The sequence below is a fragment of the Alligator sinensis genome, unplaced genomic scaffold (assembly GCF_000455745.1).
Source record: "Alligator sinensis unplaced genomic scaffold, ASM45574v1 scaffold264_1, whole genome shotgun sequence".
Lineage (NCBI taxonomy): Eukaryota > Metazoa > Chordata > Crocodylia > Alligatoridae > Alligator > Alligator sinensis.
This window is the reverse complement of record NW_005841831.1, coordinates 1,798,476-1,823,424: the sequence shown is the minus strand read 5'-3', so window position 1 is coordinate 1,823,424 and position 24,949 is coordinate 1,798,476. Positions and strand designations below refer to the sequence as shown.

The 24,949-nt window shown below is 45.6% G+C and overlaps 1 protein-coding gene and 1 pseudogene across 4 annotated transcripts in view; both read right to left on the bottom strand.

The window, feature by feature from the left end:
• Nucleotides 1-3,701: 3,701 nt before the first annotated feature.
• Nucleotides 3,702-24,949, bottom strand: part of WASHC2C (WASH complex subunit 2C) — a 56,200-nt gene continuing 34,952 nt past the window's right edge. For 2 of the 4 annotated variants that reach the window (XM_006014779.2, XM_006014780.2), the window contains exons 23-30: nucleotides 18,660-18,788; nucleotides 18,376-18,471; nucleotides 17,221-17,346; nucleotides 15,711-15,773; nucleotides 14,893-15,105; nucleotides 9,693-10,310; nucleotides 8,235-8,412; nucleotides 3,702-4,285 (exon numbers count right to left, since the gene is read on the bottom strand). In XM_006014779.2, the coding sequence (XP_006014841.1) occupies nucleotides 4,146-4,285; nucleotides 8,235-8,412; nucleotides 9,693-10,310; nucleotides 14,893-15,105; nucleotides 15,711-15,773; nucleotides 17,221-17,346; nucleotides 18,376-18,471; nucleotides 18,660-18,788 (1,563 nt within the window). In that variant the 3' untranslated portion in view covers nucleotides 3,702-4,145. The remainder of the gene's footprint in view (nucleotides 4,286-8,234; nucleotides 8,413-9,692; nucleotides 10,311-14,892; nucleotides 15,106-15,710; nucleotides 15,774-17,220; nucleotides 17,347-18,375; nucleotides 18,472-18,659; nucleotides 18,789-24,949) is intronic. The other 2 variants (XM_006014781.2, XM_006014782.2) reach the window with 2 other exon arrangements.
• On the bottom strand, nucleotides 20,324-21,009 carry LOC112550869 (annotated as a pseudogene).

Here is a 24,949-nt window from a genome sequence, read left to right as displayed (position 1 = left end):
AGCGGTTCTTGATATGAGGCAGAAAAAGAACTATTTTAATTCTGAAATGGTTGCAGATGAGAAGGCACATCACTGTTTTAAAGCAGTGAACCAGCTTAGGCTGAAAACAGGATTTGATGTTCATCCATCTTATAAATGATATCTTCCACACACATGCATACTGCTCTGCTAAACTGCATTCTGATTTTTAAAGCAGAGCCTGCTGCACTGTACCTTAAACACTGGGAATAAGTAAGACCATTTTTTCCCCTTTAGGTGTAGCAGATTTCCCATAAAAGTTTAATTTGTTTTTTGTTTTGTTTTTAAATATACAAGCCTAAGATAATAACAGCTATTGAACAAAAGCGCATATGCACCACTTCTCAGAGGTGGTAACCAAGATGGGCCAACATTTTACTGGGGCAAGAACTGGGAAGTGAAAACCACCCACACATTTTGAAGGCAGGTCATCTCCTGGTGTCCTATTAACATGACGTAGTAAAATATTAAGATAGGGAACTGAGGCAGTGTGAGAGGACCCCAGATAAAGCTTCATGGCTTCAAAACAAGAGTCTCTAAATCAAGCCTAGCTAACTTGCCTAAGGTGAAGCAAGGATTTAGTAGTAGAGGAAGGATTTGAACATTCTTCCCTCTAGGCTGAAAGCAAAAATTAAATACAAAAAATTTAAATCGCATTAACTATTATAAACAATTACTTCATGAGAACTGCAAAGCATGCTTCTCTAGGCCACAAAAGAGAAAGTTCTTTTTTAAATGTGATCCACAATCACTGGAATGACTTGAAATAGGTGAAAGACATTTGTTACAAATCTGAACACATCCCAGTTGCAGAGATAACTGGATCATTTTCCATTTGCTAAATGTGGTAGATAAGGAATATGATTCAATATTATGCAAGGCTCAAAACATGGGTTTGTGATTTTATTCATACAATGGATTTTATAGCAGCATCTTAAAATTACGTGTGGCTTCTAGATACAGCATCTGATGAAGTAAGCCTGGGCTCATGAAAGCATATCCATCTCTCATTTAGTTGGTTTATAAAGTGCATCTCAGGATTCCTGACTTTAGCTGTGTTCATCTGAAATCAGGCAACTACATCTTTCTAGATACCTATAACATTCAGTTCCAGTTTGCTTACTGTTGGTGCAAATGCAGCAAGACTGTTATGCTGGACCAACTCAGTGCTGTGGAATGCACAAGAAAACCTGAGTGACATGTTATGGAATGCCATGCCATCGCTTTTCTGAGAGCTAACCTAGACAGTCTATAGCCATGGATTGCTACAATAGTAAACTGTCCTGAGCTTACTTTAAGGGTCCTGCACACATATATACTAGAGGCATTTATTGACTCTGCATAGAGACAATATATTAATAGACATCATTGTGCCTCAATGCTTTTTAGCATCACTGTTAGCTATTTTATTGATCATTTTAACATAAAATCCATCTGTGTCACTAGCACAACTGAATGAGAGTAGCATGTCTCACCTCTTTTTCATGCTGATCCCTCATTGGTATTGGAACAGAACACCCCGCCCCCCCCCAAAAAAGTGACAGCATTGCTTAACAGTCATAGTAACTCAAGCAAGTCTTTGGCCACAAGTATTTGCTTGAGGTAGGAGCTAATTCAGACTTTCTGGAACCAGCTGTTGAGAATGGGCTGTGTCCCCTAAGCTAAACAGTTACAAATTAACAAAAAATAGGCCTCTGAAGAAGCTTGAGAGCATCAAGTTTGGGGACCAATTCAAAATTCCCATAGGAATTTGATCTTCATTTTACAGGAGAGAGAATTGGTGACCTGCCCTCAGAATTAAAATAAAACCTTGTTCATATTACCTCTCTGCCTGTGCCCTCCCAGCCCCACATCAACCTGACTAAAATTGAAGTGGATTTCACATCCCTGAGCCCTGCAGACTCAGAATGAGATGGAACCTCTTTTACCAACTGTAATTATGGACCTTCCAGGAAGAGTGGGTCATGGCTTGCTCCTCTTTTTTAAGCAGCACAGGCGAATCCAGATCCATTTCCAGGGCAGGATGTTCAGAAATCAGTGACTTGGCTTATTTTGTCCTCTTTTCTTGCACTTTTGAAATAAGTGCCCCCCCACCGCCACAGTTTCCCAGATTTGTTTATTAGCAGTACTAACATTACTGGAAGGTTCTCAGTGCTTTAGATATGTCATCATTACATTAAAAGAAAGCTCACGTGGAGGTTACACCACACTTTTCAAAGTTAATGAAACAGAGTTAGGAAATAATTGAAGAAAGACTTTCTTTTCAACTATAATGTCCAGGCACCAGCAAGGAAGCACTGACAACACGGGAGATCTCCATGCAGTTCATTTTGCCAAAAGGCATCACAGTAGCTTCAAGGAAGCAACTGCAGGAATAATCCTGCTCATTTGGAGAAGAAACATGCTCAACCACTCTGGGGATGCCACACACAGTCCAGTTACATAGCTGGGAGGTGACTAAGAAAGCTTACTGCGTCTAAAACATCTCTTCTAAGCACATCTGAAAAGATATTTTCAGCTTATAACTTTATCCAATTTTGCTACATTTCTCCACCAACATAGTAAAAAAACCCAAAAAAACAACCATACTATCAGGTTGTCCCACCACTAAATGTAAAGTCCCCGGGACACTAGAGCTTCTTATCAATTCTAAACATTGTTTTCCCTTGAAAAAAGGCAGACCTTGGAGTACTGCGTGCAATTCTGGGCGCCGCACTTCAAGAGGGATGCGGATAACCTGGAGAGGGTCCAGAGGAGGACCACTCGTATGGTTAAGGGCCTGCAGACCAAGCCCTATGCGGAGAGACTAGAGAAACTGGACCTTTTCAGCCTCCGCAAGAGAAGGTTGAGAGGCGACCTTGTGGCTGCCTACAAGTTCATCATGGGGGCACAGAAGGGAATTGGTGAGTATTTATTCACCAAGGCGCCCCCGGGGGTTACAAGAAATAATGGCCACAAGCTAGCAGAGAGCAGATTTAGATTGGACATTAGGAAGAACTTCTTCACAGTTCAAGTGGCCAAGGTCTGGAACGGGCTCCCAAGGGAGGTGGTGCTCTCCCCTACCCTGGGGGTCTTCAAGAGGAGGTTGGATATGCATCTAGCTGGGGACATCTAGACCCAGCACTCTATCCTGCCTATGCAGGGGGTCGGACTCGATGATCTATTGAGGTCCCTTCCGACCCCAACATCTATGAATCTATGACCTAATCAGTGGCACAAATTCTATGTTCCAATTGAATTATAAAATAATTGTTCCAATTAACATGTTGTGGGCCCAAATCCTGATTTAAGAGTTGCAAGAATTCAGTATTTCAGAGGGACAAGTAACATTACAGAGGGATCACACATTATTTTCATTCTTTGAATAAGAGTAAATCAATTTAATTAGGAGAATTTATTATAATCCATTTAATATAAAGTAACCTGCATAGCACCCAAAGACCCTGTTCTTCCTCCCAGTTACATAACAGGATCCTTGCTTCAATCAAGTACTTTTCAGAAGTTCACTGTTCTACAGTTTGCATTAGTCATGGGTAAAAAACAAAACAAAACTTGTTCCCTCTTCTGTTTGGCACACTATTCTTCTGAAAGGTTTGCTAAAAGCTTACCATGTAAAGAGACAAGGGCAGAGATGCTCTCTGTTGCAAGAGAACCATAAATTGAACTCAGAAGACCACAATGGCTGATTGAATGAAAAATGTTGATTTTATCTAGAAGTCTCAATACAGACGTCCTTTGCAAATGAGAGCAGAAAGCAAAACAAAAACACAGCTTGGCCCAGTTTAGCACACTTCATTTACTATTTCATAATATCAGTGACTTTCTTTTTTTAGATCTGTTCAATAAAAGAAACAATACTTTGTATAATAGATTACATCACTGCAGATATTGCACAGGCTAGTTCACCTGGGCATCACAGAAGGAGGACAACAGAGAGACATTCCTTCTTACAGTGCTAAGCATGATTAGGTCCAGAGCAAGAAAATGAAACTAGATATGTAAGTGGGGAACCAGTCATTTAAATATCCATGGTTGTCTTATTTTAGCTGTTTGGTTAGAGATTCTGTATTAGTAGTGGACAAGATAATGAACCACAGGTAGCCTTTTCTCAGAACACCCACAATTGTCTATTGACCTCCAAAGGCATTCAGTGGGTCATCAAATATATTCTGTGCCTTGCTTTCGGTTTTTACTTCAGAGGCTGTTTGAGAAGATGATTGACCTTTGGGAGCGGATATTTTGACCTGGCTGCTAGAGAAGATGTCATCTAGAGAGAAAAAAAAAGGGAAGGGGGGATAATTAGAAAGAAGAAAAAAAAATCTCTCACACACACAATCCCTAACATGTAGCAGTGCCTCTAAAACATCCTTGGCAGTAAAATACTTTCTTGCCACTGGCAATATTATTAAATGCACTTCTGAGGGTACATGTGGGAGCTTTTGTTTGAGTTTACAGGAATATTCAAACTGAGAACGGATAACAAAAATGTCAACACTATTTTGCATTTTACACTACACGATAGCCAAATATTTTAAAGCACCTTAACCTGGGGTCCAAAACTGATGGAACTTCCACTGGCATCTAGAGCAGTGTTTAAGCACCTGAGCAGTGTTTAACCTATTTGGCTTTGTGGGCTGGATGAGTGGTGTGGGGCCAGATCTTGCTTGAAGGCTGTAGACTAAACACTACTGGTCTAAAGCTGGGTACTGGGGTGCTCAGCCCCCAGTACCATGCTATCCAGCCCTCAGAGCTCCCCATGGTCTGGAAATCTGAAGGTGCAAGAGCAGTAGCACTGCTCCCCTACCGCCACATTTCAGGACCAATGGTGAGCCCCAGGATTGGGTGCCTGATTACAGTGCACAGGTCTGGCCTGCCAGGACCCAATCCCAACATGCAGGGAAGATGCCAGATGCCAGGGCTCAATCCCAATATGCGAGGCCAGGATGGGGTGGTGTTTGGCTCCAGGGCCCATTCCTAGTGTATTTGGCCAGGTAGAGGCAGTGCTGGGCCATGGGCCCAATCCCAGAGTGTAGGAGCCAGCCAAGGTCCCCCAAAGCTCAATCCTGGCCTGTGGGGCTCAATTCAGTCCACAGACTGTCATGTACCACTCATCTGGGTCTCGGGGCCAAAAGCTCTATCATCACTGGTCTGCTCCTAAGGTAGATGCCCAAAGGCTATAACAGGATTTCACCAGCAGCTGGCCCAGAGGTGGTAACAGATTGCAAACGGCCCAGGCCAGGATGAAACCAGTCAGAGCCATAAAACACAGGAACAGAACTGTTGTGTACAGTAGGAGTGGCCAGCCTGCAGCATGTGCCACAGGTGGCACCAACAGCCTCTGTATGTGGCATGCAGAAGATCAGTGAGGGAACAGCCAGTAAAACAGCAGACAGGGCAGGAAGCAGAACAGCAGGTTGGACAGGGAGCACAGGGTAGGAAGCAGACAACAGAGCACCAAGTTGGGCAGGGGAAAGGGATTAGTGGCACATCTGCCAGGAAGTTGACCCCCGCTCCTGAATTTATTCCAATGCAAGGATCTCTCTTATAGCGACTCATACCAGTGTGGGGTTGTACATCAAGTATCAACTCCACTTTTATACTACAATGGAAGTAGAATACACTGTGTAAATTTGTTCCTATCCCACCTTGGGTGTTTATGTTTTAAGCTTTCATCTCCAATTATACAGTCCCTTGCACAGTTCTGGGTGCACACAGAAAGCAGCAGGAGGAACAGGGTACTCTAGCTCCTCATCTAGGTCCTGGCACTATTTACAAGCTGAAGGCTGGAATGTGTGAACCAGAAATCAGTGGTAGGCCATCACTTCATGCTAATCTTCCTGTTCTAGCTACCGCACCCCCATGGCACCTGTACATAACTATGCTGATAATAGGGATACATAGGATTAATCCAGGATGCAATTTCATCACAAGAGCAGTCTAGAAAGGCAGCCATAAGGAGAAAATCCTTACTGGCATTCCCCCAAAATGTGAACCCATCAAAGGAATTAGATTTACAGTCAATTAGGGTTTGCACAGCTTCCAAGGGAAGTGTTCTAGGTACTGCAGAGATATAGCAGGGGTGAAGCTGCAGCCCTATTTGACAGTAAGGTTAAAACAAGGAGGCAGGGAAGAAGGGAGTTTCTTCTGTCAAGGAAAGCAGCATTTACTACTTGAAGAGAAAATCCTCAAAAAACTGTGGGGTACAGGACTCTGAACATGGACAAGGATGATGCCAAGATAATTCTCAGCAGCGGTGATATCTGTCAGCATAAGAGGCAGAACAAAGATCAGATTTATGGGGAGACTGAAACGAGATAGCTACTCAGTTAAGCAACGATTGCAAGTGGCAGTGAAGCAAAGCAAGGGAAATAGTTTGCAAATACAATAGTACCTAAAGGTGCAACTTGAAAGAAGCATTTCAGGTAGGAGAAACATCCTGAGAGGCAGTGGCCACCTTACTAAAATATCATGGTAAACACTGCAAACAACTCTTCGTTAAAGCAACCAGGGAATGCCACCCCAATTCCTTTCTGGGATTACCATGCTGATCAACCTCAAGTATGTTCCCTGAAGCCCTGTTGGTGTTTTACAGCTCCACGGTAGAGCATGTACTACACAGCCTGGGCAACTGAAAAGCTTCCCATGCAAGGATCTTTCAACTCAAAAAAGCTCTTGAGCAGTGAATGGGAGGAGCAAGATATAGATAAACTTTTCTGATGGAAGCAGTGCTCCAAGTACCCCAGTGCTAGAAATGTCCCTGGTTAATAGTGAGCTCCTGTATTAGGTTAAGACTAGACAAGTCCAAGTGAAAAGGGTCGAGTTCCATAAGCACCTTAAAAAAATTATATGAAAGATTTTAAATGGATAAAGTCTTGATGCCTTCAAACACTTCCAAAACTAAGAGTCCTGTTTTTTGGATAGAAATGAATGTACAAGTTAGGAAAACAAACAAGAATGCCACAATCAAAACAAAGTGTTTTAATCCAGGGGTTTTCAACCTTTTTTAATAAGTATACCTCTGGTGGCCCCTTTTTAGTAAGTGTACCCCCAAAGGGGAGGGGGGGGGGCAGGGGGGCGGAGGATGGTGGGGGGGGGGGGGGGCGAGGGGGGTGGCAAGCAGCAGCAGTGCAGTGTCTGTGTGGCCCTGCTCTCGCTCCGCCCCAGTCTTGCTCCTGTGAGGCAGTGGTGCAGGGTGGCTGCGCTCCATCCCTACATACCTTCTGAGACCTTTCAAAGTACCCCCAGGGGTATGCATACCCCCAGTTGACAACCCCGTTTTATTCTACACAATGCAGATTTAAGGTATTTGGTTTGCAAAAGTTTGGCATTTTGATTTGGGATGGGAAATCTTAAAAATTCTTACAAGTTAGGAAAATACCTTCCCATCCAGTTGCAGTTTTATTGCTTTGGATATTTAAGCCTAACCTGGACAAAGTATTTTCCACCTACTATAAGCCAGAGAAATGAGATCCACTGGGGTTAATTCCTAGGGTCTGTTAAACCAAATGCTTTAGGACCAGGATGTCAAGCTCACAGCCCATGGAGTCATGTGATCTGGCTCACGGGTCTTAGATTGAGCTCCCTGTGCCACGATCCAACCCTGGATGCTGCATACATCACAGGTTGCTGTGCATGGAGGGCCAGCATGTGGCTTGGACAGGCTTTTCAAAAGCCCAGTGTCATATTTAACCAGTCTGTACTAGCCTTACTCACTGTTCAGTACCCTACAGCATTAGTCCTAATAAAAGTAGTGAGGTCTATTTGTCTACTGACAGAATACTCTGCATAATTAAGATCAACACAAAAACCTGGCTTTTAATGTTAACACTAGTGAGGTACATGTCTTTATCAATACCTATTATAATGTGTATATCCAGCGAGCGGGTGCATTTCTCCCAGTACTGGATACATATTGATGTGTGACATGACTCTTCACTCTGATTTCAGAATGAGAAACTTTCTTGAAATCTCAAAATTCTAAAGCAGCAGAAAAACAGGTTTCAGAAACAGGATTTCTCTTCTGAAGATAAATGGGCTATTATAATTATAAGCATTTGGAAGGTTGTGCTCAGTGCGTAAACACTGACAGTACTATAGACTGTAGAGAAAGTGAGGGGGAAAAAAAAGGACCTAGAAAGTTCTAATGGCTATCTTTTGTTGCTGGGGGACTTTAACTCACAGCAGCATCATAATGCCAGTAATAACTAAACACTTACCCATATCATCATCAAATATGGATTTGGATTCCACTTTTTTCTTGGTCTTCTTTTCTTTTGGCTTTACAGTAAGATCCGCAAAAATATCAATGTTATCATCATCAAACAGATTAGCCTCCAGCACTTTCTCTTTTGTCTTGCTAGGTGGCTTAATTGCTTCTGTTGCAAAGATGTCATCCTTGGAGCAAAGCATACATAAGTAGTCAATACAGAATACGCTCTGATAACCAGGCATTCAAATTTGGCTGCATGAAGCGGTAGGAAAAATAACCTAAAACTACTATGGGCATCATAAACCTATTAGGTCGAGTCGTGTGTTCTGTTTGGACCTGACAGAAATGCATTAATCACTGACTGCACAAGGCCTGACCACAACATATACCAGGCACAGTTAGGAAGATTTTTTTTAGAGCCCCCAGGATCCCTGATGTACTCCTGTTTTAAAATCAGTGTTGCTATGTAGCAAGTTACCCCTCTCAAGCAGCAGCAGTCAGGCAAAAATGGGAGTTAAGTACCATGGCATGGAAAGGGTCAGATTTACTGTATTTATTCAAATTTAAGATGACCCCCAGTTATTAGATTCTATACATGGAAAACATATAAATGTTATGATTTTCCAGGTGTAGAATCTAATTATTGAAGGGGTGTCTTAAATTCATGCCCCCGCACTGCTGTAGGGGGACAGACACTGTGGGTGCAGATGGCGTGGGGAGGACAAGCAGCTTGCCCCCTACCACCTAGTGCCCTATGTCCGCCCCCCTCCCCCTACAGACTCAGGCTCCCCTTACACCTTTGTTCCCCCATGCCGGTGCTTCTTCCCTCCCCCACCCCACCTCCCTTCTCAGCCTCTGCTCTGTACTGTGCCAGTATGCTACATCCCTGTTCTAGCTTGGGGCATGGATGATGGCCCCAGCCCAGCGCCCATAGCACCACATGGCTATGCCCCAGGCTGGGGCCTTGCTCAGTGCCTTAAGCTGCAGTGTGGATGGAACCTGCCAGCAAAGAGCAAAGGTGGGGGAAAGCAGAGAGGCAGGTGGGGGAGGAGAGGCTACATGGGGGGTGGGGAACAGGCTCTAGGGAGATGGTGAGGTACAGGGCAACAGGGAGGTAGAGGGGCAAGGAGAGGTAGCTGCAGCCCTGGTCCTGATGCTGGTTAGGGGCTGGAGCCCAAGCCACAGCAGCTACCTGCCCCCACCCCAAGCAATTCAAAGATGAGAGGCTTCCTCCCATGTTAAAATGGAAGGAAAACCTCATCTTGGAATCAAACAGTATTTTTTTTACCTTCACAAAAACAACTATTGTCTGCTAACACTTGAGCATCCCATGCTGAGGGTTTACTCCTACTATACCCATGCATAGCTTTCACCAAGGTGATGCTAAAACAGTATTTTCCATCAGGATCTATAGGACTGAGGTCCTAATTATAATATTCCTCCCCTCCCTGCTGCACATCATTACCTCAAAGATATTCTGGACACTGGTGTCTAGGTCTTGTGAGGTGCCAGGTTTCAGTTCTTTCTTCTTTGGAGTTTTCTGACTTGTGAAGAGATTGTCTTCATCCTCCAAGAAAGAGCTGGGGCTGCTCTTCTGGGAAGACTTCTGCTTTACAGACTGGAAGAGATCATCACTACCCTGATCATCAAGCACTGACAAAGCAGGCTTCTCACCACTTTTGACAAGCCTACCAACCAAACTGTCTATGGCTTCCTCTTTTGCCTTAGGCCTGGCTGCTGACTTTAGCATTGAGCTTTTCTCAAAGAGGTCATCAGATTCAAAGAATTCATCCCCTGGGCCTGTGGGTTTTGCCGAAGGGCTTCTGTCCATCTCGGGTGACAGGCTGCTGCCATCTGCTGGCAATGATTTTTTCACTGCAGAACCACCTTCTACACTTTCCTTTGAACCTGGCTCACCACTTAGAGGCTCCTTTGCATCCAATAATGCAGAGTTCTGTTTTGGTAGCCATAGCTGTGGCTCCTTGATAATATTATCCTTCTCATTCTCACTGGATTCTTGAGCAGCCAGGCACCGGGCTGTCCTGGTAGGAGGCCTTCGTTTTCCAGTCACCTTGATCCTGTTCTGTGAGCAAAACAGATAGGAGGATGGGTTATGAATATGAAGGGAAATGCACTTCAGGCATCATAAACTATGCTCATGCTTATAACATGTTGGGTGGCCTTCCTTTATTCAGGCTACATCTTTAACATAGCTTTGTGTTTTCCTAACATCTGATGGGGACATAATGAACCCCCCCCAAATCTAACAACAAACCTGATGGAGACTTTTTCATTTAATAAAAATAAGTGTACTTTTGAGAAATATTAAGAGAGGGACAACAGTGTGCTAACACTGATTTAGCCTCAGAATGACTCAGAAAAATTAAAGACAGATGGGCTGGACCCCCCTTGGATAATCTAGAAGTACCTCAGCCTCACTAGTAGTCCATTTTTAAAAAGGGAAGAGAGAGACAGGCAGGCAAAACAGAACACTCCAGGTCACAGAGGCTCAATCCTCTCCCGTATGCAATTCCACAAGGTTATTCTAGAGCAACAATTCCCAGGCAAATGACTGGTTGGTGTCCCATGGCTGCTCCTCACACTATCAGCTTCTTTTTGTAGGTTATTTAATTTGGCACAGAACTCTCCCTGGCAGTTATTGCTTAATTAATGTTAATTAAATAAAATGAACATGAATGAAGTATGGGTACGAAGGTCCTTTACTGGTCTGGATGACTGTAATGTAACTCACTGTTTGGACTTTGACAGCAGTCACTAATCTAGCAGCTATCATCCTGCCACATGCCATTTCAAATTCTATAAGTCACCTTTCATCTGAACATCTTCCATTTTAGAAAAGCCTGAAAAAAAATTAACTGTTTGTAGGTTTTTTGTTATTTTTCAAAAGTCTCCTGCAGTTAACTGTTCTGCTGTTTTACTTGAGAAACCCTGAAGCTTTTATTAGAGTTTCTGTAGTCCTGAACATCAGCAGAGAGATTTTAGAAGAGGCATGAGAGAGAGCACTTACACTGGCATGCACACTTCGGGTGGATCTGAAGGAAGACATAGCAGCACCCCTCCCCGTCTGACCACATGGCAGGAGCAACAGCCAGAGACTTAAAGCCCCTGAAGAAAATAAGAATTCTTCCCTTGCTTTCCCCTCCATGCTTAGAGGCACATCCCCCCGCTCCTCTCCCATTTCCTCTCCCACACCTGCTGCTGCTAATGTCCCCACTATCCTGAGAGCAGGGGCAACACCTGTCCCACTCTACAGTCAGGCTGTACAGGGGCTAGGTTTAACCCAGGATAGCAGCAGCAGTAGAGGGTGAGTAGGGTAACTCTCCCTGCTCCTGGGGTGGCAAGGAACTACTGCAGGGAACAGGGAGGGAGAAGGAATCCACCCACTCATATCCAAGACTGAGCCCAGCACCCACTCAGTCCAGCTGGAGCAGACTGGCTCTGTAGATGTGGTGTACCTTGATTTTAGCAAGGCTTTTGATAGTCTCCCACAACATTCTCACAAGCACGCTAAGGAAGTATGAGCTGGATGAAAGGACTGTAAGGTGGACAGAAAACGGGATTGAACATCGGGCTCAGTAGTAATCAATGGCTCGATGTCTACTTGGTAGCCAATATAAAGTGGAGTGCCCCAGGGGTCGGTCCTGAGGCCTTTTTCATTCAGCGTCTTTATCAGCAACCTGGAAAGGGCATAGAGTGCACCCTCAGCAAGTTTGCAGATGACACCAAGATTGGGAGGTGGGGGGGGAGATGATACACTAGAGGGTAGAACTAGGATTCAGAGCAGCTTAGACAAATGGGAGGTTTGGCATAGGTAGTTGAAGTGGGGGCTAATGGGGCTTAGCTCCCCCAAATGCGGGCAGTAGGGCTACAAGGCAAACCGGCTGCAAGCTTCCGGCGATTGCAGCAGGGGTGAGGAGGAGTGTGTGCACAGCAGTGAAAAGGGTGTGGAGCTGCAGCTGCACAGGTGGGGTGGGGCATGGGACTGAGCCGCGAGTGGCTCATCTGGCAGGCGTGGCTCCTGCTGCTGCACGCACCATGGGAGGCATGGTGGGGTATGTGTCCCTGGATCAGCACAGGGCAGGGCAGGCTGCCACTGTAGGCTGGGGCCAGGCCTGTGCAAGGCTCTTCCCGGCAGGGGGCGAGGGGAGGACTGAGTTGGGCTGCATCCCCTCCAAAATTCACCATAGCCCCTCCAACTGCCCTTCCCACCACTGCTGCGGCCCACCCCAAGCGCATGGCCCAGCCCCTGCCAGGAAGAGCCCGGTGCAGCCCTAGCCACAGTTCAGTGGCAGCCTGCCCTGCCCCATGCAGATCTAGGGGCATATGCCCCCCACGCCCTTCCAAGGTGCATGAGCAGTGGTAGCCAACTCCCTCCCCACACCCCCTGGACAAGCTGTGGCTCTGTCCCGTGCCCTGCCCCCAGCTCACAGCCCTTTCCCCTCCCCCCACTCCTTCCTCTACAGACTTATGTGCTGGGGAGCATGCACATGCTCACCCCCCCACAATTTTTCTCCCTCTGCCTAGGAGGATTGGGGCAAAAGAAATCTCATGAGGTTCAACAAGGACAAGTGCAAAGTCCTGCACTTAGAACAGAACAATCCCATGCACCAGTACAGGCTGGGGGCTGACTGGCTGGGCAGCAACTCTGCAGAAAAGGACTTGGGGGTTACAGTGAACAACAGAGCTGAATGTAAGCCACCGTGAGCTCTTGATGCCAAGAAGGCTAACAACATATTGGAGCTATACAACATACTGGGAAGACAATACTGAAGTTTTTGGATAGTTAAGAAATTAATTTGATGTGAATGAGTTTCCACGAACTTTAACTTTCTATAGCCTTGCTTATACAAAGCACATAAGGCCTGTAAGTGTACATAGGACACGTGACGCCTGCATTATGCATGCCTTATATGCAGTTCTGTGTATGGAAGGCTTTCGGATTAGGAAGTGAAAGGTTTTTGCATGTTAGAGCATACAGCATTGTGTCTAACTTGCCCAAGGGAAACTGCTATTCTCTATTAGAATGTTCTTTCCTCAGTCTAGCAAGAAGGTATTAGTGGTGTCATTCCAAGTCGGGTACGAAGCTGACTGACAATGGTAGGAATGTCACTGGAGCTGCTGCCTGGTTTGTACCCTTCTGTGATGAGAGAAAAAAAATTACTTGACTCCTTCAGTAATAAATTCACTTGACAAAAAAAAGCTACTGCTTAAGTGACAGCTCTGTGCTTCTCAGTGTTTTCATTCATACCTTTATTTTATTGACTGTGAAAACTATTATACTGAAGGGCTTAATGGTTCTTTTAAATGGGTTTGAATTGAGCAATTACGATTTCAGTCTGAGTTTTTATGAATCTATAAATCTCTTGTTTTCAGCAAAAAGGACTTGAATGAGATAAATGAGAGGCTTAATATTGATTTTTTTTAAAACTGTATTGATTGCTACTAGAAAAGAAGCAGGGTTGATTTAGAATCCTGCAACTTCTGGGACTTCTGGATAAGACCCATCTGTCTGCCCTGGGTGGACTGGAAGCTTATGCACTAGTGCACTGTCTTACAGCAAACTTAATTTTCAGTACTGCACACACTATGAAAGCATGCTATAATAGGGATCTAGTCAGTAACATTTTGCTTCCCTGGTTCCTTGCTGTATATTTCTGCTCCCCTGAGAGCTCATGATGCCTGTGGTTCCCTTGTTGCAGAGCCCCAGGCCCCTCTGCAGCAAAAGTAAGCATGGGCCTAAGAGAGCAACAGGGACAGCTATGGAGGATTGCTGAGGAGGGGACAGACAACATGGTGTGGCTGCATGCTACCTGATTTTCTATACCATCTCTAGCTGGGTCAGACCTTCCTGAGGCCAGATCCAGCCTCTCTGTGGGCTGGATCTGACCTCAGGGCTGTGGGGTGTTCTATAATACGCTAAACAAAGTGGGTTCCAGAGCGGTAAAATTGCAAACTTTTGTGTCTACCTTGAGAAAGTTAACTTCCAGGAGGGGTCAAATGTCCCCTGAGGATGGAGAGAATTGCTGCTTCCTCCTATGAATCTGGGAAGTATGTAAGCAAATATGTTCTTCACTGATCAGGTTTCGTGTTGTGTTGTTGTTTCTCAAACCTTTTTTCCTAAGCTAACTTAAACTTCTCTCCTTTATTGCCTGGGGGGGGGGGAGACAGGGCAGGGGGACAGGACGGGACAGGACGGGGACGGACTGAATTAATTTCTCTCCCTCTCCAAGACAGCCCTTGGCTATGTGGCAGCATGTGCAGGGGCAGATCCAGGATTCTGTGAAGGGGATGTGGGAGCAGTGATCTGTGCTTCAGGTATGGCTGCACTCCTGCTCCCAGTCTCCTCCCCACTCCCCACCACCAGAGGGAAGACTGCACAAGGAAGCAGCAGCTAACAAACTTTTTTAAATCCCAAAGAAAGTAAGAATTACCCTCGTCCTCTTTCAGAGGCATATCCCCTTGCTTCTATCTCCTTCCCCAGTCTGCCATCATCAGTGTCTGTGCTCTCCCAGAGGCAAGGGGAGCCTCTATCATAGAATCATAGAAAGTTCCAGCTCAAGGAGTTCTAGCTCCCTCCTCTTTCTGCTAACAGCAGAATCATGCTATCAGCAGTGATACACGCTTAATCTAGGCACCGACATTACCTTATTGGCACTGTGCAAGGTTTCCGCTTGCATGGGATGTTCAAAGCTCACGCCAGACTCCTCATTGCTTCCTGCAGTACGAAACGTTTCAGTGCTTTGTATGCCATCAGGCTCATGAACTGGAGTCTCTGAAGCTGGCAATGCAGGCTTCATGCTGGAGATCTTGGGCATTGCACTGGGTAGTAAGGCTGCTGGATTAATAGCTAAGTTAGCCTAAGAAGTATGAACAAAATTGCATTAGTACTACCGTAAGGGTGGTAAAAGCACATGAGAGACGCAGCATGGACTAGCAGACAGGGCATTTGTGTAGGACTTGAAGAGCAGAGTTCTAGTTCTGGTTTAGCCACTAGCACTGGCCAGGTCGGTTAATCTTTCTGTGCCTTCACTTCCCCTCCCCTGTCTCACTACAATTGTGCTATGCTTGCAGAAAAGGCCTCTGATCATACAAGGCCTGTATATGCTACTGTACCAGCATTCTATGGCTGACCGTCAAACAAGAGTTTCTTTGCATGCTTGAGAAACATAGTGCCAAAGAAAGCAACAATAGTTCAGGAAAGTCCCCCAAATTCAGAAGCACAGTTAGATAGTGCTGCCCAGAATCAGTTTCCCAAAAGGGAAGAAAGAACAACAAAAAAAATATTAAACATGCAATATGCAGTAAGCAACAATTGAAAATCAGCTGTGTCTGAAAAGAGGCCTTAAAAGCTGAAAGGGGAAGGGGAGGTGAACATCATTTTTTTTCTTTCTTTTTTATTTTATTAAAAGAGCCATTAGTGAGGCAAAGAAGATTTAAGTCAAAATGCCAGTAAAATAATTACTTGTAATTTTCCAATCCGAGACGAGGGCTCTTTGGTTTTAATGGGAGCAGGACCTGTGGATTTCTGTACAAAATTACACTGGATTAAAAGTCAGCTGGACACATGCAACAGAAATCTTTATCTGGCGTGCAAGTATGCATTTTAATGCATCCATAGGAAGAAGCTACTTTTGTTCTTTTGCATTTCTTTGTGAACTCTGGAGAGATGACCATGTAACAGAGGTAACAAAGATCCAGCCCACACAGGTTCATCATGCAGCCCCCAGAGTTGGAAATGTGATGATGGGATGATTGGTGGCAGTGTTAATAGCTGCAGCTCCCATCAATTAACACTGCTACTGCTTCTCCCCTCACCAAATTTCCAGCCTTGTAGAGTCTTATGGGCTGGATTCAGAGCATGGGAGCTTATCCATTTGGCTGGAGGGACTGCCCACACGCCAGAAATTTTGTGTCACAAAGACCAGAGGATGCTACAGCTGCTGCCACTGCCAAATTTCCAGCTCTGTGGGAAGCCCCATGGGTTGGTTCTGGAGCATGAAACCATGCCATCTGGCCTGTAGGGTGGCTCACAGGGCCAGAAAATTTGGCAGTGGGAAGTCTAAGCAATTTACACCAAGCCCCCACCAAATTTCCCACCTGATGGGCAGCCCTATGGGCCAGATGACGCAGCTCTGCACTCTGGGTCTGGCTCACAAAGTAGCCCTGGGTGACTCACCAGAGGTATAAAACTCAGCCTGTAAGTTTTATACCTCTGGTGTAACAAATACCTGACACTTGACATCACTTAAAGGACCAGGTCAGCAAGCCTGTAATTTCATCCTCTCTACCCACAAACAAATATTCACAGGTTGTAGCCTGTGTGAGTCACTCAACATCAGTTACTTTACTAGTAGAAAACCAACTCTATCCCCATGAAGGAGCACCATTTGATGCACCTTTGATTGCTCTATCACAGCTCTTCAACACTGTCTATCTAACAAGGGTGCCAAGCCTCTGCTATACCACAGAGGCTCTAACCCATGATGAAGGAGCCTCCAGCTTGCAGCACATTGGGAACAGAGCAGTCAGTTTTAAAAAAAGAGCACTTTTCTGCTCAAGGACGTCAATTAATGCCAAGATCAAATACAACCAGAGTTGCACAGTAGTGCTGGAGCTCTGGTCTGGCATTTAGCCAGCCATACTACTCAAACAAAAAGGTATCAGACCGAATGTTGATGTGGTTGGAGAGACAAATTTGAAAACGGCTGAAGCATTAAAAGAATCTTGTGGTATTGAAGTCTTTCCGTACATGCTACCTGCACAGGGTCTGTCAGTTTTCATTTTCCACTAAGCCACTAAAAGCCAAAAGGACTAGTTATTTCCTGCACCTCACCCAGTACAATATTAAGTGTTAAACGTCATGCTGCTTTGTCACCTATAAGGCATGGAGTTAGTTTTGAGAAGCTATTTAACTTAGAGATATGATAAACAGTAAACAGGATAAGACTGAGTTTTAAGATGTGGGTATATACCTCGGTGATTTCTGGCTTGTGCGCCTTATTTTGTTTGGCATTTAGATTATGCTCAGGAACCTTACTGGTCTCCAAGGATGGGCCACTGCTGTCTTTTTTGGTTACTGGTTTCTTTTCTGCCACTTTCTGAAATGAGAATTAAAAATGAGCAGGGGAAGTTATGAATAAATTGGACATGACCCTAAAGATACACAGGGGATAGGTCTCTTAAGAAAGATCCCGCTAACTCAAAAATTGACACCATTTCAACTTTCTGACATCAGTTTCGACTTTACAACGCCTGATCTGATGCAACGCCATGTCAGCGAACAAGTTTGCTGCATCACCCATCTCCCTGGAGAACATCTGTCCAAACTTCCTTGGACACTCTCTTTAAGAAAGCAGACAAGACTCCAAAAAAACCTGCAGCCAGGACTCCTGAGAAGACTCCAGCCAAGACCCCTTCAAAAAGTCCAAAGTCACCTCAAAGAAGTCCTTCCAAATCAATATGATTGCTATTTACAATATAAATACATTAATATAGCCACAATAAAAGCTCCGTTAACCGGCACCTTACAAGCCAGCATACTCTATTAACCGCATGCCGGCTTGTAAGGTAAAGTGAAACTGGTTCCTCTGAGCCCCCACAGCCCAGGGCAAAGCAGCCTGTGTTGCTGAGTCTCCATGGCCCCAGGCATAGCAGGCTGTGTGGGGCCTGCCTCCCTGTCCCGTGGGGCCCACAGGAGGGGCAGCGATGCTGCGCAAGGGTGTCTGTTCGGGCCACTCAATTAACTGGCATATTTTGCTATCCGGCATCCCCTGGGAATGGGGGATGCCAGATAACAGAGCTTTTACTGTATATCATTCATCTATAATTGATTGAGTACAAAATTCTGGGTTATTTTGGATGAAAAATAGGGTAATCGGGCCTTGGTTCAGGAACCAAATCCCCATTTATAACATTGTTTCCCACAGGGAAAACAGTTCCAAGTTACAATGTTTCGACTTAAAACAGTTTTCAGGAACCAATTATGTTGTAAGTCCGAAGACTGCCTGTACTTTAAAGAGAGGTTCTACCCTATTGATTTCACTTGGAAATCTCTGTAACAGTCCCCATACTCACTTCCACTTTCCTAGGTCTTTCAAAGAAGTTATTTATAATAAAAAGGCAAATACCGGGGGCTTTGCTTTAGCAGTACTGAAGAGATCATCCTCTTCATCATCACCAAACAGACCTCCTCCAAAGGACAGCTTCGCACTGCGGCTTGCAGACTGAAAGACAAAATGCATCAGATTTGTCTTACTGCCAGTGAATACTGCATCCATACGCATCATCAGTCTTTCCTGGATGGAGGGCAGTGATTGTGCCCATCAACATCTCAGCAAAAGGACCTAATGCAACCATGTGTATGAAGATTCCATCTTCAAACAGGAGATTCAGAACAGAGCTCTGAATTCACCTTGGACTTCCTGGGACTAGCAAAGAGGTCAACATCAGGATCATTATCTTTCTGGAGCTTGTGACTAAACAGAAGCTCTTCGTCCTGGAAGACACCAGTACTTTTGGAACGGCTGCTCTTTTCAGAAGGCTGCAAAAAGGAGAGAAAACAGACATGTATGTTCACAGTATCTCCAAAACAGTTTATTTCCAGTAATACTCAAATAGTAACAAGGAAAAACTGTAATGAGACATGCTAGAGCTATTTGGCCATCTCTGTCTACTCCTATAGTCCTCAGTATCTTCCAAACAGGAGCACAGTAATCAAAGGTTTTACAGATGCTGGAAAATATAATGAAGGATAAAACTTAAACTGCTTCAGCTAAGCATATTTCAGCAAATGCAGAGACAGGCATAGAATCCCATAGGAACATGGTTCTCGCATCCCATTTCCAAGGATAATATTTACAGATTGGCACTAGGTTGACAGGAATAGCCCATCCGTGGTGCATATTAGACCACAAGGAATGTTATTAAGTTTTGAGCTTGGAGTGAGGAAACTGAAGGATTATGAGAAACCTAGTAGAACAGCAGAAATCTAACACATTACCAATGATATCTTAAAGACCAAATGATTAGGATGCAAATCAAAACACATAGCAATGCAGGACAGGCAAGGTACAGTCCTTGTTTGAGTGAAGGCAATGAAAATGACTGTGCTTACTCATCCCATTCAACTGAAGCTATGCATGTTCTCTTACCTGTATTTCTGCATTAATATCCATTTAAAAAAAGAAATGAAAAATGCACAAAAGCTAGGTCCAGCCTACACTGAACCCAGTGGTGGATTGCCTGCCAGGGAGGACACCAAGGCTGTTTGTAGACCTGCTAAAATTTGTTAACCAATTTGCATCACAGTTCAAATTAAATTTCAATTCAAATTAAGGGTTAATAGAGGATCATTGACCAACAACAGCACCTTAACAGACCCAATTTGCAGCCTCTGTGTGTGGGCTTATGCTTAGCACTTTGGGTTGAAAGTAGTTAGAAGGTGATAATAAGCTAGTTTAAGCACTGCTACATTGTTGCAAACCTACTGACAATTATCTAAAGCACCGGTTTTCAACCTTTTTAACAAGTGTACGTACCCCTTCTCTCTCAGTTTCAGGTCATGTACCCCTTCATATTTTTTCTTGTTTTTAAATGTTACCAATTATGTGATATAAGGCAGGCTACACTAATTAACATTAAATGTTTTATTAATTTATTAATTAAATATATACATCATGGCTATGCCACAGAAGTTTGGGCCTGGTATGCTGCTGGATTAGCACATAATAGTAAACAATATTACAACTCTTAATGAAGTGTCTGCATAAACTAATTTCTGTATAAAGAAGTTATTATGATTGTCCTTTAATATTTGTAACTTAAAGCCTTTAACATCAGAATAATAAATATCTTAAAGCTAAAAATCTTAAAATATAAAAACTCAATGAAAAATACCCCAAAATAAGCCAAAAGTAATGTCAATCTTGCTTTTTCAGTGGGACACTTGGACCTGGTGGGTCTTGCACAGCTCCTCAATCCTTGGAGCAATATCAGAAAGACAAACTCATCTTGTCCTTCAGGTCCAGTTTTGCCCTGTGTTTTGTTTTAACAGCAGCCCGTGCAGAAAATCCAGACTCACAAATATGTTGTTGCAAATGGCAGCAGGACTTCCATTGCTTTCCTAGTAAGCTCTGGATATTCAGTTTCAATTTCCAACCAAAAACTTGAGATGTTTCATCCACAACTCTGATGCTTCTGACGTAAAAAGCTGTCTTCGCTCAGTTCGATCAGTTTGTCTTCTTCATGAAGATGTGCAGCATTTCTTTCTTGGTAGCACCTGAAAATGGATCCCTGATCCAGTCCTGGTTGATTTGTAGTGACTTTTCCATTTCACCAAAATACATGTTAAACTGAGCAACAAGCCCTGTTAGATGGTTACAAATTACCTCTGAAATTTCAGCAACTTCTGATGCTCCATCATTTAAGTCCATTAGGCAGGGGAACATTGTTGTTATTCCCATTTTCACTCATTCATTCCACCATTCTGCTTTCACTGTGAATCCTTTGATTTGTCACAAACATCTATTACATGGTCTCTGCATGCTTGTGTTGAGCCTATTTAGTTCATTAAATAAGTCTGCCAAGTAAGGTAGCTTAGCATTCCATTTGGGGTCTTTGAAACAATCAACAAATGAAGAATTCTGCTCCAGCAAAAACTGAGTTAAGTCCGCTCACAGATCAAACACTCTTCTCAATACAGGTCCAAGAAAAAGCCAGAGAACTTTGGAATGCAGAAGGAGGTTGTAGTACTCAGCACCCATTTCATTATAGAGAGCAGCAAAAATGCGTGAGTTCAGAGGTCTGGCTTTAATGAAATTCACGATTTTTTATAACGGAGAAAAACATCATTCAGGTCAGGGCTGTTTTTTTGATGCTAGTGCTTCTCTGTGTAAGATGCAATGAGTTGAAACATTTGGTGCTACCTGTTGTATTCTCACTATCAGACCACTTCTACTGCCAGTCATAGCCCTTGCTCCATCTCTACAAATACTGACACAACTGTCCCATAAAAGGCCTTTTGTACTTACGTACTGATTAAGCATTAAAAAATATCCTCTCCTGTTGTTTGTGTTGGCAGTTCAAGACAACAAAAAGTCTTCAACCAACTTCTTTTCCCAAACCAGCAAACAAATACTAACAGCTAAGTCTGATTTCCTACATCTGTAGATTCGTCAACCTTAAGAGCATATGTAGAGACTGTTTTCACTCTCTAAAGCAGTTGTCTCTCCACATCCTCTGCCATTTCACTAATTCTTCAAGAAATGGTATTGTCCAAAACAGGTATCTTTTTCACTTGATCTGCTTGCTCACTGCCAAACAGTACTTTACAAATGTCCACTGTAGCAGGTATAATCAAAGATTCTGTAATTATATGTGCTTTCTTGTATTTTGCAATTCTGAGTGATATCAGATATGAGGCTTTCAGAGTACTTTCACTGACTTTAACAACAGTTTAAAGTTTACCAAATGAGTAAACACCTCCTTCTGACATTTGAAACTTTCAAGACACCATTCAAAGTGTTCAATTGGTTTTCCAGCCAAGCTGGCATGCTTAGTTTCCAAGCGTGTTTTTAATAAAGGACGGCTTCATACACTCATTGGAGAGTTCCTCCAAACAAATGACTCACTTCGGTTTGGATTTATCTTCGGGAGTCACATATGTAAAAATGAATTCCAAACAGGCATTGCTGTATTTACAAATTTTCTGTCACTTTGCACTCGTGTAGTACAGCCTTCCATGTTTTTTCCCTCCAATTTTCTTTTGCACTCAAGGAATTGCACTCCAGGTCACCTGGTCGACCAGGCGACCAGGTGACCTATCACCTGGACAAGGGAAAAGAGATTGATGTCATATATCTTGACTTCAAAAAAGCCTTCGATCTGGTGTCCCATGATCGCCTCTTGGAGAAACTGGCCAATTGTCGCCTTGGGTCCTCCACGATCCACTGGCTGGAAAATTGGCTCCGTGGTCGGATCCAGAGGGTAGTAATCGATGGAAGTCACTCATTGTGGTGTCCTGTGACCAGTGGGGTCCCCCAAGGCTCTGTCCTTGAACCCATACTGTTCAACATCTTCATTAATGATGTGGACACTGGAGTCAGAAGCGGACTGGCCAAGTTCGCCAATGACACCAAATTTTGGGGCAAAGCATTCACCCCAGGGTACTCAAGGAGCTGGCGAGCATCATAGCCCAGCTATGTTGGCTAGCACTATGGAAGAAAGAGACTTGGGGGTCATCTTTGACCACAAGATGAACATGAGCCTGCAATGTGATGCGGCGGCTAGTAAAGTGACCAAAACGCTGGCTTGCATCCATAGATGGTTCTCAAGCAAATCCCGGGACGTCATTCTCCCCCTGTACTCGGCCTTAGTGAGGCCGCAGCTGGAGTACTGTGTCCAGTTTTGGGCTCCACAATTCAAAAAGGATGTGGAGAAGCTTGAGAGAGTCCAGAGAAGAGCCACGCGCATGATCAGAGGTCAGGGAAACAGACCCTATGATGACAGGCTGAGAGCCGTGGGGCTCTTTAGCCTGAAAAAGCGCAGGCTTAGGGGTGATCTGATGGCCACCTACAAGTTTATCAGGGGTGACCACCAGCATCTGGGGGAACGTTTGTTCACCAGAGCGCCCCAAGGGATGACGAGGTCGAATGGTCACAAACTACTTCAAGATCGTTTCAGGCTGGACATAAGGAAGAATTTCTTTACTGTCCGAACAGCCTGCCACCGGAGGTGGTTCAAGCGCCTTCATTGAACACCTTCAAGATGAAACTGGATGCTTATCTTGCTGGGATCCTATGACCCCAGCTGACTTCCTGCCCTTTGGGTGGGGGGCTGGACTCGATGATCTTCCGAGGTCCCTTCCAGCCCTGATGTCTGTCTATGAATCTATGAATTTATCCATGTTCAACTGAGCTGTGTCAGTGCTCTGGCACTCCACAGGCACTGAAACTGCCCCTTGGGGCTACAGGGGAAAATCAGGGAAAAATATTTATGAGGGGGGGCCCCTCAGGACATGCACGCTTGTGTGTGTGTACACCCCCCTCCCAGCAGGTAAGTCTGTCATTGGGAAGCAGCATGGGGGGGACAGACTGACACAAGCACAGTGAGGGAGGGAGTGGGGCAGGGGAGGGTTGTGGGATGCTTGGAGCCCAGGTGGCTCATCCAGAGGTGGGGGCACTCCCGCCTCTGCGCGCACCCCAGTGGAGGCCTGGGGGTCACGTGCCCCCCAGATATATGTGCAGGGCGGAGGCAGCTGCTGCTGCAGGCTGGACTCTAGCACCCTGCTGCTGCTGCCCCAAGACGCACGCAACACCACGTGCCTGCTGCTGCCAGGTGGGCAGCAGCCGGACAGACATACACATCGATGCAGACAGACGCACACGCAGATGCGGGTGCAGGCACACATGCAGAAGCATACAGACACTCCCCCCAGCAGGTAAGTGTGGGGGAAGGGGCAAGGCAGGGGTGAATGGGGCCCAGGTTGGGCTAGGTCCTGGGACAATGGGAGCCCAGCAGCTCCCATTGTGTGACTGTCAAGGGAGTGGCTGGGGGTAGGACAGAGCCCTGCTGCCCTGCAGGGAGAGCAACTGCACTGCCAAAGGTGCCCCACTGGGCTAGCAGGCCCAGAAGCAGATTAATCAGCAGGGATCCTGGTTTTCCCTGATTTAAAGGAAAAAAAATAAAACCCACAAATTCTCTGCTAAACCCCCCCAAATCCATGATTAAAATTATGCCCCCCCCCCCCTTTGCTGGTGCCCCTCACTCCCCAACCACAGCTCCCTCCCCCCCCACCCCATGCCTTTCTGGTGCCCCTTGGCCCCCACCCACAGGCCCTGCTCCCCCAGCTGCCAGGGGTATGGACATGGGTCCGCAGCCTCTTGCCCCCACTCCCCCCCTGCTGCAGGCTCAGGCAGGGCAGTTCTCCACTGCTGCGTGCACTCTTAGTGGGCACGGGAGACCCATGCCCCTCAGATCTGTACTCAGGGCAGGCACAGGCTAAGGCTGCTGCCCAGCTGGGTGGAACTTGGAGACTGGGGTCACAATGCATGGCTGCAGGGCCCCAGCTGGGAGCAGGACAGGGCCGTAGGTGGCTCATCCAAGGGAGGGCCTGTTCCTCACTGCCGTGTGCACTCCTGGGGGGTAGGAAAGACCCAGGCCCCCCAGATCTGTACCAAGGACAGGCACAGGTTGCGGGCTGAAGCTTCCACCCTGCTTCCCTTACCCAGGGCCTCTGGAGCCAAAGGGCACAACCTAACATGACTGGGGACAGGGGGGCCGCGCAGGGATTCCTCGTTGCTGTGAGTTCCCCCTGTGTTGCCCTGGCAATGCACCTCCAGTGCCTGCTGCTGCTTTGAGGGGTGAAGTCTCATGCTGCTGCCAACGTTGCAGCCCTGGCTGAAGCTTCCACCCTGCTTCCCTTACCCAGGGCCTCTGGAGCCAAAGGGCACAACCTAACATGACTGGGGACAGGGGGGCCGCGCAGGGATTCCTCGTTGCTGTGAGTTCCCCCTGTGTTGCCCTGGCAATGCACCTCCAGTGCCTGCTGCTGCTTTGAGGGGTGAAGTCTCATGCTGCTGCCAACGTTGCAGCCCTGCATGTAGGAGGTGTGTCACCGGGGCAGTGAGACGCGGCAAGGAGGTTTTCCGTGTGGCTCCTCCCCTCCCTGCCCCACCACGTCTTGTGGGGGGGGGGGGGGGGGAC